At 44.6% G+C, this 13456-nt stretch overlaps 1 protein-coding gene across 1 annotated transcript; it reads right to left on the reverse strand.

Moving 5' to 3' along the window:
• Positions 1–717: 717 nt before the first annotated feature.
• SLC30A1 (solute carrier family 30 member 1) lies at positions 718–9444 on the reverse strand. Its single transcript, XM_064446177.1, has 2 exons — positions 8619–9444; positions 718–5120 (listed from the first exon to the last, which is right to left on the reverse strand). Exons 1-2 carry the CDS (start codon positions 9247–9249, stop codon positions 4210–4212), a joined length of 1542 nt encoding a protein of 513 aa, XP_064302247.1. The 5' UTR covers positions 9250–9444; the 3' UTR covers positions 718–4209.
• Between the last annotated feature and the right edge of the window lie 4012 nt (positions 9445–13456).

Genomic DNA, 13456 nt, shown 5'->3' on the forward strand with positions numbered 1-13456 from the left:
AACTTGTTAACAAGTCTTAGGACTTAGGGCTTTTTTCTTTCTTTCTGAAGATTGAGGGAAAGGAATAAATGCTGGAATTGTAGCAAACTGCTAGTATTACTGCAGCAAATTTAGAAAGTCCACAGCACTTCTGACTTTAATACATCCGTAAAATCTAGGTACTCTCAGCCATTCTTCGAAAGCCAGTCTGTATTGGCAGAAGCTTTGGACTCACTCCCGCAAGTAATTCCTTGCATGCAAGTAACTACTTGTCAGCCCGAGGAAACTATTCATGAATACAGAAATTTGCAGGACTGAGCCCTTGCCATGACTTTTGGGGAGTCACAAGTTGGGGCTAGTTTTGTCTTTTACTTAACTGTGTGTATGTCCATACCAAATACCATGACGCAGCAATGAGAGATATTACCAAAAGCCTACAGTGGATGTTGAAAGCAATTGAGCTAAAATTATAAGGGGTCCCACAGAAGCAATTTACTCTGGTAAGAAGTAAAGCTTCACGGTACTGTAGCTAGCCCACTGAGTGTCTGAATTAGTTCTGCACTGCACCCTTAGGTGCAGATATAATCTAAGAAGTGATTCTAAAATAGCAAGTTTCTGGATGAGACGTGTACTAATTGTAAAATATTTCACCCAATGATGTTTGGTACATCTCTGACACATTTAATCAGAAGCAGAATCATTCTAGACACTGAAATACAAACTTATTTTTCCTTAAAATCAGTGTTCCATATTTTTTTATTTTAAAAATTCAGGAATGTGATACACAATACAATTAGCTCCCCACCACTGCAGTGTTCACTTACATGAGATTCGCTAGTTTCATGCTTTGCGAAGAAAAAAAAAGAGACTGCGCAGTGTTTTTGAATGTTCCCAGTATTCTGGAACTGTGATCTTCAGAACAGATCAAGTCTGTGTAACCACAGACAGATGGGGTTAAAAAAACATCAAGCTATATCGCAAGCTAGCAGGCTACAGTCGGGTCTCATACAGCCAGAACAAATGCAAAAATTGTGTTCCTGCTGCTGTACACCCACCACCTTGACCTGACTATATGCTCTCAGAGAATTTACTGTCGAGGACTAAAGAGACTGAAGCACCCATCAACACCAGCTGGTGCTGCACATGCAACATGGCCCATGACAGAGAGGCCACACAACTCCCCCTTCTGCCCCCATCATCATCACCACCATCATTGTCACATCTGCATCCTGTCCTGGTAATAAAAATAATGTGGGGGAGAGCTTTTTGTCTTTTAAGCTAGCCATTGCCTGCAATGGACACAGAAATAGAAAAATATTACTTCTGGCACAAAAAAAAAAAAAGAGGATTAAATAGTTACAATGGAATTAGTGACTACAACTCCATCTATTCAGATGCATTTACTGAGACTCTTAACCAATGGATAGTTGCTCTCTTTTTATAAGAGCAACAGGAGAGAAGTCAGTCTGGCTTCTCAGTGCTACTATGGTTTGCCTTGGGTTTTTTTCTTTTCTAAATAAACTAAAGAGCAGTAGTTCTATGGCGCATTAGTGATATGCAGCAGGACCTCAATAATTCATACTAATGACTGAGACCAATTTTAAACTATGGAGCAAAATGATTAGTGAAAGTTTACCATAAAAAGCAAGGATACACATTTCCAAGAAAAAAAATAGTACTTTGTTAATTTAAAAATTTACTTGGTTAATACTTTGTAGTATACTAGCAGTGGTAGCATATTTTGCAACTGTAGACTCATACAAGATCTCATTTAACAGTCAACTCTAGATCATATACAGGTAACAGAAGAAAGAGTTAAGATAATTCAGACAAAACAAAACCATACATAAATACTAAACATATTTAAGTTAGTTTATGAGACTATACAACAAGCATAAACACAGAAAAAGGTGAGCGATGCTGATGGCTGTGAAGCACCAACATCCCCAAGCTAGCACAAAGCTGAACCGACCCATCCACACACCGCAGCTTCCTGTGGATGCATCTGAGCAGCCAAGAGGCAAAATAACTGCACAGTGTTGTGCTGCGCCCAAGCTAACAAACCCTGTGAGAGCGAGCTCGTGCAAAAACTGGACCGAGCTCCTTTACTTTTTCAGTGCTTTGGCACAGAGCATTTGGCCAACACACTGGCATACCGTACGGAGCTAGTCTGACCCTGTAGACTGCACTGGTAATATACAACACTGGTAATCCACCCATGGATAATCGAGAGTTGACTGCAATGCTCTGCTGAGAAGTTGGGTAAGACCACTGACATGACCTGGGCCAATCCAGGTCTGACAAGCAGCAGACTATTTTGAACTACTTAGGAGCAATTATCATACGAGACACACGTACTAGAAATGCAAACTAGAGAGATGTTCTGTATCCGGAGGCAAAGCTACATGCCCTTCACTAACAAAACATTCTTTTTTAAAAAAATTCTACGTTTAAATACTGTTAGAAACCTGAAAACCACAGCATCAAAGAATTTTGTAAGGCCAAAACTATCCTCAGTTCCCTCTGTTGTGTCTAGGTATTGCAATACACTTGTAGACGGAGTAAATACCTTGTAATTCAGTATCTTATCCTCCTTCCAGTGTCCTCCAGTAACAGATCTCAGAGCTCTTCACACAAGAGTTAAACCTCACAACACCCCTGTGAGGTAGGTATTATCCCCATTTTAAGAGAGGGAAACTGAGGCAGGGTGTTTATCATGTCCAGAGTCATAGAGCAAACAATGGAAGATCTGAGTTATTTTCCAGTTTTGAGCACAAGAGCAGTCAATTAAATCACAAGACATTATTTCCCATACAGAACTTGGGGATGGATCGAAAGGGTCAGGGTTTTAGATTAGATATCTTGTATGTTTTATCTTCAACTCTCATCTAGTCTCTGCCAAATTCACAGCATCCATAGACAAGTTTCTCCTTGTTAAGGTGTAAGTTGGCAGCATACTGTAACAGCTTCTTTAGAGCCAGTTGTCAATTAACTGAGTTAACATTTTAAACCATAGATTCGGATATTTAATAAGTGAAATTACGTGATGCATAAACATCTCAAAGTGTGAAATACAGTGAATGAAGTCCTACTCCCTGCCCCACTTCCTCAAAAGTCACTGGAAGGCTCCTGAAGACACCGCAGGGACAAGGATGGCAGTCAGTGCAAGTGCCTACAGAGACACTCAACTACAAGTGAAACATACCACTGAATTACTTGTTACAGAGGATACTGTCTATGCTTAAAAGCATGAATGATACTGTTGGTGCTCGGCAGACTTTCCCCCACAGAGCACTTATTGACAGAACTAATTATTTTATTTTCGCAAATGGAGGAACAGTTAAAAATAAAGCTCCAGCTCTTCATTCAAAGTACTGAGAGTCAAGGATTCTTTAAACATTGAAGGCTTTTATGACCAGACGCAACTTGGCAGTAAGGAGACACATGGAAATCCGTAAGATACGGAAGTGTGCATTACTTTATCCGTCAGTCTCACATCTTGGTCACAGAGCAGTATACAATAGCTTGAACTTCCATTCTGAGAAAAAAAAACCCTTTCACATCTGATATTTTCACAAGCCGTTAATTTTAATTACCTTGCTACCTTACCAGAAAAAGTGGGGACAGTTTCTAACAATCACATGATGTTCTCTTTAAAATATGTGATAAGATAAATTCAGTAGAAAAGCCTTCACATTTATTATTATATAGGTTTAAGAAAAATATGTGAAACTGCAAAGTGGTTTCCAGTTTTAAGTACTTATATCTTTAAAAACGTTCTATGAGCTTTGGTTTCCTTAGGGCTTCTAAATAAACAATATATTAAGATATCTACAAATCAATTATTAAAGAAAAGAGTAGGCCCCAAAAAATCTGTAACACAAATTGAGTTCCTATGTGCTGTCCCTCAAATACCTTTTCACTGGAAAAAATATTTTAATTTGAAGCACAGCAAAAAGCATCTCTGTTGAAATGTTGAAACTGGTTTTCTGAAGTTGTTACAGCATTGGTGCACTTTCTGTCTCAGTACAACGTCAACACAAACACATTGTATCATGACAGTGACATTATGTTCTTTAAAACAAGCATTCTAGATTTAGCAGTATGACAAGAACAAGGACTTCAGCAATTACACTACTTGGCAAAATTGCATCTCAAATGTCTGTCTCTTCCTCTTGCAATATAGCTGTTGTCAAAGTCACCAAAACTCAGGTAGCACCATTTGGGGAGTCACAAAGATGATTCAAACTGCTCATTTTGATCGGTGTTTGCCTCTAGCTTCACTGAAGGGATGCTCTCTGACTTAGTCCTCCTAGTTTTCGTAAATTCAATTACAACATCTGAACAAGAAATACTAAGTGATGAAGATTTTTCTGTCTTCTTTGCAGTACTATCTTCTCCTGTTCCGCAACACTGCTTCAAAGCACACTGAGTCCTGCAGGGAAACTCACATTTCCCTCTCCCCGATTCAGAGCCAACGCTGGCAAACTCAGGCTGGATGGTAGTTGCATGAATCCCCTCGTCATGAAAGATCTCTTTTATGCGCTTTGCCACCATCATGTATGTGGAAGGGTCAGGACACTTTATGTGAGCAGTGCCAATGATCCTACTGCCTGCTAGCTGCCAAATGTGTAATTCATGGACTGCTTCAACTCCTTCAAGGGTACGTAATTTTGAGTTCAATGAATGAACATCTATTTGTTTGGGAACAGTCTGCAGAAGTATAAGGGCTGACTCCCTAAGTAACGGGTAAGTTGTGTAAAGGAGTATACAAACCATCATCAAACAAAGGATGGGATCTAAATATAGCAACCAGCATGGACCAGCCACTGTAATGCTCTCTTGCTCAGACTTGTTTGCTCTGCCAAGTGTTTGGGATAAAGTAGCGTTTTCCATGCAATGATTATTGACACATGGGTTAAAGCAGGGCCCATCTTTGGGGCACGGATTCCACAACCCGTAAAAGAGCAAGGCATTCACTACCACAATTACTGAACCTAAGGCATCTCCAAAAACATGCAGAAAAACTCCACGCATGTTAAGCTGCGCGCTAGAGTCTTCTTCAACCTCTTCTACATCCAGAGGATAATGACCAGCATTCCCATTCACTTGTAGGTCAGTCACGTCGCCTTTCACATCACCTGACAAGAAAACAGTAAAACAATTAGGCATGTGCTATAATACCACACATTAATATAATCCCATATAAATTAATAACATTAAGCTTGACACATTGAATACAAAACTGAAAAGCAAGCAACTCTACCCATAACACTTAGCAACATTTTCTCTGCCTGAGAAATATTCAGTTGTCCCAATAAGTGACCTAAACAGTCTAGAACTGTTTCTACATGGAACTTAAAGATGTAGAGTGGCAAAGTATGAAGATGACTCCATTTCTATTTATTCCACTGAAAAAACGTTTTCACGTTTTCCAGCTCTTTAACCATTTCACTACTCACTGTTCACTTCTTAGACAAAATGCAGAATTACAGAGCATATACAAAAAAAAGCTGGCTAAGTCTCTAAGTAACTTATATTTGCTCCCTCTTTTGAAAAGCCAGGCAGCTAATCACATTGCTAAAATCTCTCTTAAACCACAGGACTGCATTGCTATTTTATATTAACATTTATGAGGCCAGAAGCTCAAAAGCTGTATGGATACTGCTTTATAGTAACAACTTCTCAGATTTAGTAGTTCATTTCCAAGAGCCTTCTGAATTCAAGGAAAAGGAAGTTTTTCTGAGATGGTGCTTGGAGCCAGCAGAACTGTGAGATACAATATGCTGAGCTCTTAGGTCTAAAGTGCAGAATTTACCAGTACTGACCACAGGACAGTATAAGTTATCACTGAAGCTCTCAGAGGCTATGAACTAGTATTATTTATATTTCAGAACACATTAAAAAAACGTATTTTTAGTACTTTTCTTTAAGTGACATACAGCTGTTGAGTGACATACAGCTGTTGATGCCCAAAGCCATATGTCATGGACTGTGCAATGCATAAATGAACATTTTAGTGCCCTCCTTTGTCAAAACTCTCTGTGATATTACCACTCCATCACACCTAACTAGCTATACGGGAATAAATGCACACATCATTACAAAAAAATAAAGTTTTTTGAAAGAAAAACATCTTGCAATTTTCAAATTTGATAGTATTTTACATTATTAACCTCCTACTTCTCTTCAGAAGTTCTGTTTTGGAGAGAAAACTTCCAGTGTTAAAGAAATGCAATGGGCATTGGCCACTGGCCCGACAAACTGAAACAAGGAGCTCTTACTGCTTCTGTGGTTATTCAGTTCAGAGCTTTGTAAACATTAACATGTTAGTATGACCTGCAGCTTCTGCCACTCCGCTCTTGTGACTGCAATTCAATAATCATAAAGTGTCTACAAGTTCTTTCCTCTCTGAAGAAGGGGTGGGCTCCTACAAAGGTTGCTGAGCGGGTCAGTTCCAAGGCCCAGGCTCATTACCTTGTGCATCACACTTCTATCCTAAAGCTCCAGCTACATTTTCCACACAACCTCTACGAGTTATGGAATACAGAACCTGTAACTTTCCAGAGAAATCAATAAATTAGAGGAAAACATCTCAGGTTACAGAGTTCAGAACTCAGGGTCCAAGACAACAGCAAGGGAAGAGGAACGCTCGGCTGCGTACTAAGTACTTGGAGCAAAGGAGATTTGTAAAGTCAGTAGACCTATCTATAAGGGTAGATAACAGGAAACACGGTTCCAGAAAGCTCTGGAGCTTTTTTCATGGCAAACGGTTAAAACGTGTCCATTTGAAATATACTCATTTAAAATTAACTATAAACGGATTACTTCACACAAAGTGTATGCACAAAGATACCTGTGCAGGACTCGCTCCTAAGACTATTACTAGCTTTCCACTTCCACCTTAGGAAATCAGGGTCTGCCCCTCCTCTTTGTAATTTCCAGTAAAGTAACAGCAGTCTCAGTCATTTCTCTAGTCTTCGCCTACACATCTTACAGCTTCCCTCAAGTCTCCGAGCACCTTTACCTGCAACATTTCCATGGGTAAACTATTACTAACCCCATCCATTACATAATCATGACTGGGCACAGAAGGAAAGAGAAACTTATTTCCAAGTTTCACTGTGACCAAAATTATGCCCCATTACCACCTAAATAGCCGCAACAAATTATTTGTTATTGCCAGAAGGACATCCATGAGAAATTGCACACAAGTTAGCTCAAAACAGTATACATTTTAATCCATACTATAAATTAATCTTTTAGCCTAGAACTAGTCCAATACTTGGCTAAAAGCACAACTTAAGTTTCACTGTTTAAGAACAATTCACAAACCAAGATATCTATTAGATCGACAGTTAAGGGAATATTACTTTGTTTGAAACTAGTTATTAGGATACCTTTGTTGGAACTAAACCAACATTAAGAGCTTATTATGTGGTCAAGAAAATGCTGTAATATATTCAGAGGAACTTTTCTACCCTCTTGCAAAATCTGTATCCTCAAAACCAACATGGAGTCAAAATACTAGACAGACAGAACGAAACTGCGAAGTTTCTCAAATGCCTATTGGAACTTCTGACCATGGGAAAACCGAAACTGTAGCAAAGTTCACTCTGTTCAATTACAGCTCAATTTAAGCTAAAACAATGGTCTCCTCATGTCGCTCTGAAAATAAAGGGGAGACACGGGTCCTGAAGACTGAAACTCCTTCCTCCTGGTAATGGGGATGCCATATGATTGAAGTAGAGAAGTGGTAATTATGCACCTTCCACTCTGCTAGCACGCAGTACTTGGCTTTGACCAAGTGACTTCAAAATAAACAACTTCTGGATCCATTGAAAAAATAAACCAAGAAACTCCCTCCCACAAAACAGACAGTTTGATGACAATTGGGAAGGGAAGATTTTAAATTTATCTCTATGTGCAAGTGAGTGGGAAAGCGCAGGCTTAAGAAAGTTAACGAAAACTAATTCGAAAAACCATGCATGTACTCTGAAACCAGTGAGCTCCACTTTCAGTGCCTACTGCATGCCTTCCACAGTTCTGACCGGTAACGTCCAAGATTTCTTCCTAATCATATGTAGGTCACGAAGAAGTACAACATTATTGCAATGGAATATACTTTAGTATGTTACATTCAGATTGAGGTTAGCTGCTCAGGTAGCTAACAACCGACCCAACAGTGAGATCCACTGTCAGGGCTAAGATGTCGAGCTGTGCTCTATTTGACATGCAGCCAGTTCAGGCGGCATCAGGGCAACATCTTGTGACAGCTTGTGTCGCTAGGCAAGAAACACTTGTCATGCGCCTTCTCTACCAGCACCAACTTTTTCCAAGGCAAACTGCTTGACACAGACTCTTTCACACTCTGACCTGTCGGCAAGACAAACGCACAACTTTGGGCGCTCCTCTGAACACCTGAAGGAGAGGTGTGAGGTAGAGGTCCAACAGCCGTGTGCCCAAAAGCACTGCTAAGAAAGTTTCTTGCCTCTTCCCCAGGAGGAAGGGTGGGTGGTCCCCACGAAGCCTGCACCAGGCAGTACCAGGATGCCCACCGCCCTAACTTGGGGAAAGGACCTCTCCTGCTTTCCCGGCACTTCTACTCTGGGATGATACACAGGTGCTGCAGGGCTTACCTAGCTTCTCCTGGCTGACTCCATTGGAGCTGCTGCAGTTCTCCACCAAGGTGCTGGTCTCCTCTCGGTGCAGCGCAGTCTCCGCATCCCCAGGTGGCTGTTCAGGCTTGGGGCTGCTGCGGGAGTGCTGCCTGCCGCTGTGTGAGTGCCCGTGTCCATGGGAATGGCCGTGTCCCCCAACACCGTGGTGGTTGAAGAGGCAGAGCCCCAGCAGGTTGATGATGAGTCCTGCCACCCCGACGCCGATGACCACCAGTGGCTGCTGGATCTCGTGGGGCTCTGTGAAGCGCTCGATGGCCTCCAGCAGGATGGTGAAGCAGAGGGCGGTGAGGAAGACGGCATTGACGAGGGCGCCCATCACCTCGGCCCGCACCCACCCGAAGGTGTTCTTCTTGGTGGCGCGGGTGCGCTGGGCGAAGCGCACGGCCACCAGTGCCACGACCAGGGCCATGACATCGGAGAGCATGTGGAAGGAGTCGGAGAGCATGGCCAGCGACGAGGTGACGCGGCTCACCACCACCTCCACCACGAAGAAGAGGAAGGTGAGGGCCAGCATGCACAGCAGCCGCGCCCGCCGGTTCTGCCACCACCGTGGCCCGCCCGCCCCCTTCGCCGCCATCCTCCCGCACATCGCGCGGGGCGGCAGCGGCTGCCGGCCCGGCCCGGGAGGCGAGAGGAGAGCGGTCGACGCGGCGTGTAGCGGAGTCCCGAAGACAAGGGCAGCCCCTTCCCCACCGCCGGCGGCCCAGCCACCGCCGCTCCCTGCCCAGCCACTGGGCGAGCAAACTTTGCACCCGAGCCCCCTCACTCTTTCCACACGGAACCCGAGCCGGCACGGCCACGCCCCCCCGCCCGCGCCCCATTGGACACCGCCCCCCCGCCCGGCGGCTCCCGCCCGCCCCCGCCCCCCGCCTCGCTCTCCATTGGCCCGCGCGCCCTCGCGACAGGCGGCCACGCCCCCTTAGTACCGCCCCGTGGCCGTGGCTGCCCCGCCCCGCCCCGCCGGGCCCGAGGAGGGGGGACGCGGTCTTGCCTGACGTTCTGGCAGCGACGGCTTCGATTGGTTGGGTCCGTTAGCTTTCCCCGCCCCTCCTCTCCCGCCCCGCACGGCCCGCAAGCCCCGCCCCGCGGCGAGCGGGACTCGTGCAAAAGGTGCGCTTCACACGGCCCCGGCCCGGCGTGCGCTCCGGGGCGGGGCGGGGCGGAGGAGGAGGAGAAGAACAAGAACAAGAACAAGAACAAGAAGGAGAAGAGCCCGGTCCGCGGCGGGGGGCTGCTAGGGCTGGGCTGTGTGGCGGGCCTCTGAGGGGCAGTACCGGTTGCCCCCTGAGGGGTTAATGGCCGCTGGTCCCTAGCCCCTGGCGGCCTCCCCGGGCCGCCCGCCTCTCCCCGGGCCGAAGCTCCGGCTTTTACCGGCGGGTGTTTGTGCCCCATTGGGTCACGAACGCGAGCAGGAGCCGCCCCGGCCTTGCAGCTCGTGAGGCGCCCGGAATGGCCTTGCCCGGCCGCGGCCTCTCCGCGCCCGCCTGCGTGGAGCAGGGGAAGGACCCGGCCAGCTGCACCGGCTCGGCGCCCGTCCCCAGCTGTCAAACGGACGGGCCCATCTCTCAGCCGCCACGCGTGCCGCAGCACGGCCCGGCGGCTATCGCTCACCGCCCTTCTGACTCCTAGTTCCGCTGGAGGTTTGGCCTTTTGCAGGGGGATTTCTGTGTAATTTTTCTCCTGCTGCTGAGGGCGGAGGGATGAACGATGAGGCAGTAATAACTGACAAGCAGTCATTCATGGGTAAAAAATTTGGAGAGGAAGAAAGTAATTTTGTTTGAAGAAGTTTTGAAAAGCTGTAATATCACAAAAATACATAAATGCTAAAAAAATCAGTCCCTAGGTACGGTTAGTTTTAGTTTTCTGTAGTTAGGAGAGAAAAGGGAAGGTAAATATTCTGAGGCACCTAAAAAAATCACACAAAAAAAGACACATTTCAAAATGGCAGAGTTGACCTCTCGCTGTGCCTGCTGTGTTCCAGGGGGCCATCAAACATGGCAGCAAGAGAGACAGTGTCTGAGAATATTCCATGAGTGTCAAATGGAGAGGGAGGAAAGAGCCATAGCTATTTGTAGCTGTAGAGGTGTAGTTGTGTGTATGAATATATAGAGGCAGTAAGAAAACTGGTGCTCTGAAAATGAAGTTCTGGCAAGAATGTAAAAGCCTGTTGCTATACTTGGAGATTCCAAAGGCACTGTGATTCAGGGTTCCTGACAGCTGGAGTTGGACAGCTAGTCTCATTTCATTAGTAAAGTGGCTGAAGGTGTTCACACTTCCATAACAAAAGAGTTACCAACAAGTGTAACTGAGATGAGTAGTTCAGGACAGGCTTTACTTAAGCTCAGCAGAGTCCCTGCAAGTCCACATCTGTCTACCACATCACCCTAATCTCTGCACGCCATCCCCTCTTCTTCATTTATGCTGTGTTGTTGTGCTCTTTACATTACAGGCATGGCTTGGGCACTGCAGGCACTGCTGTACTGTCCTGTGACCCTGAACCCCATTTTCTGTGAGATTGTTCATATGCCAAAATCTAGGCCTGTGATGTTTTTAGTTTGGCGATAGGAACCTGTATGGAACGCTTTAATGACTGTTGTAAAGAGTACTCTATGAGAGTTGGTAATTAAATTGCTATAACATTCTCATCTACTTGGCTTCCCATATGCCATAATATCATTTAATAAGATGTCGTAAATAGTCAGGAAGCTGACCAGCAATTATACTGAAATGGAACATGCCCCTGTCCTTTCCTCCTCACCCCCACGCAAGGCCATTAGTTAATAAGGAAGAACTGCCCAAATTTAGGGTATATGGGTCAAAGAAACTGATACAGCTCAAACCTTTTTAATTCCTACAGGTGGGGCAGGCTTGTAATTTTACAGGAATTGGTGTTAATCCAATGGAATTTAGCTAGGAAGGAAGGGAGGATGAGGAGTTTAATGTCTCACATTGGCTGGACTTAAGGAATTACTGAAACTTAAGTGTTAGTTGGTTGCCCCCATGATGTCATTCATAGTTTTCTTGATTAAAACTACTCAGTTCCCTCCTTGAGTGAAATAAACAGGATACGAATATCACTACCACCCTTATGAATAAAACTTAATCGGCATTGAACATAAACTGTGTCAAGAGCTTTGACTAATTTGCAGGAGGGGAGTTATGGCTTTTTTGGCTTCTTTCTTGGTATGTAGCCAATGTCTAGATCAATTTGTGATTCTTATAACATTTCTTCACCACGAGACCTCTTAATCTGCTCAAGGGTACCATACAGCTGGTCAGTCTGCTGCTGTCTTCCCCTTACAGGATGGCATGTTCTTGATCCTGCCCTTGCTCAGGGATAGCTTTTCTTCCTAGTATACCAGGCTGAATACTGAATTCCCCTTGGGGCCAAAAGCCACAAGACATGGACCATAAACCTCAGTAGAGCGGGAGGGCGTGGTTTCTTCCCATGTGGGAAGTAATAATGGTTTGTCAGGCCCTCTACTGCTCCCTGATGAATAGGGTTGAGCATATAGTTTTGTCCTTTGGGACCCAGCAGCCACCACTGTCTTCCTTGGCTTAAAATACAGGGACTTTGATGAATAATCCCCTGTGGCAGCCCAGTCCTGCTGCTGGACATGTCAGGCATAGACTGGCAGCTGGACCACACAAGTGTTCACATCGCTACCTCTTCTCCAGACTCTGTCTCATAAACCAGTATACTCTACAGTGTTGTTTCCAGGCCTTTCTATTGTATTACCATACATCAGCATCCAAGAGGAATGGGGAGAGTTCCTAAATTTAGGGCTGTCCATCTGGCAGCATTATAAATTTTAAGCTTAATGGGAAGGTGACTGATTAAGGTACCTAATGAAGCCATAAATGATGTGTTACAGGAGAACATTTTGTTCTTTCTTACGATTTTGAGGAGAATACTATCTCTTCAAAGTAGGAAGGATTCTGGGTTTTTTGTTGGGGTTTGTTTTTCTTTTTTTTTTTTTTTTTCAGGCTTCCAGGCATTGTTCATGACTCACCCAGTTCTTTCTCAGCTCGGCTTCCGGTTCACACATGTGGAAGGACCTGTCTCCAAATCTGTTTGCTTACTGTAAGTGCTCCTTGTTTTGAGGGGAGAAGTAACTCTGAATCTCCGGTATGCAGCTTCATACCACCCCAGAACTGGGTGACAAGATAGGGAAGGGCTAAACAGAAAGCTGCTGCTTGTCTCCTGTTCTGAGCTAAAATGTTTTGCACTGAGTGCTGCTGAGCTCTCCTAAGTCAGCTGAGCACTGTGGGAAGAATAGGACTTTGGTTGGAAGATTCACTATTACTCAGCATGTTTGCTAAGTAAATAAAGTTACTGCTTTTTCCTTTGAATATCTGCACAAGTTTGCAATGGTAAGAGCTCAGCCATGGAGGGCTCTTCATCACTCTGTGCCTTTCCACTTGGAAAAGGTGAAACCCTGCCTATAAACCACTGATGCAGTCCCATATTACAGAGCACACTGCCTCCTTTTAACACCTAACTTGTTCCCTTTCTGTGCAGTCATCAGACCTGTCTGCTTTTAATAAAGGCTTGTGGGACTCTGGCAAACATGACTCCATCTGTGTGTTCCACTTCAAGGCTGTCAGTGTTCATTTTAGGCTGCGTTTCTTGCAGGCAGTGTCTCTCTGTTAGCTGTCCTTACAAGGTTTCTTCAAATTAGATCCAGTCAGCAACACCAAAGGGAACAGAAGCATTCACTGTCCCCTTACCTACCCAAACAAGTTTGTTCCTTGTAATGAAAAACAATACAAATGCAAAGTGAGTATTAGCATTC

This window comes from Phalacrocorax carbo, chromosome 3 (genome assembly GCF_963921805.1).
Source record: "Phalacrocorax carbo chromosome 3, bPhaCar2.1, whole genome shotgun sequence".
NCBI lineage: Eukaryota > Metazoa > Chordata > Aves > Suliformes > Phalacrocoracidae > Phalacrocorax > Phalacrocorax carbo.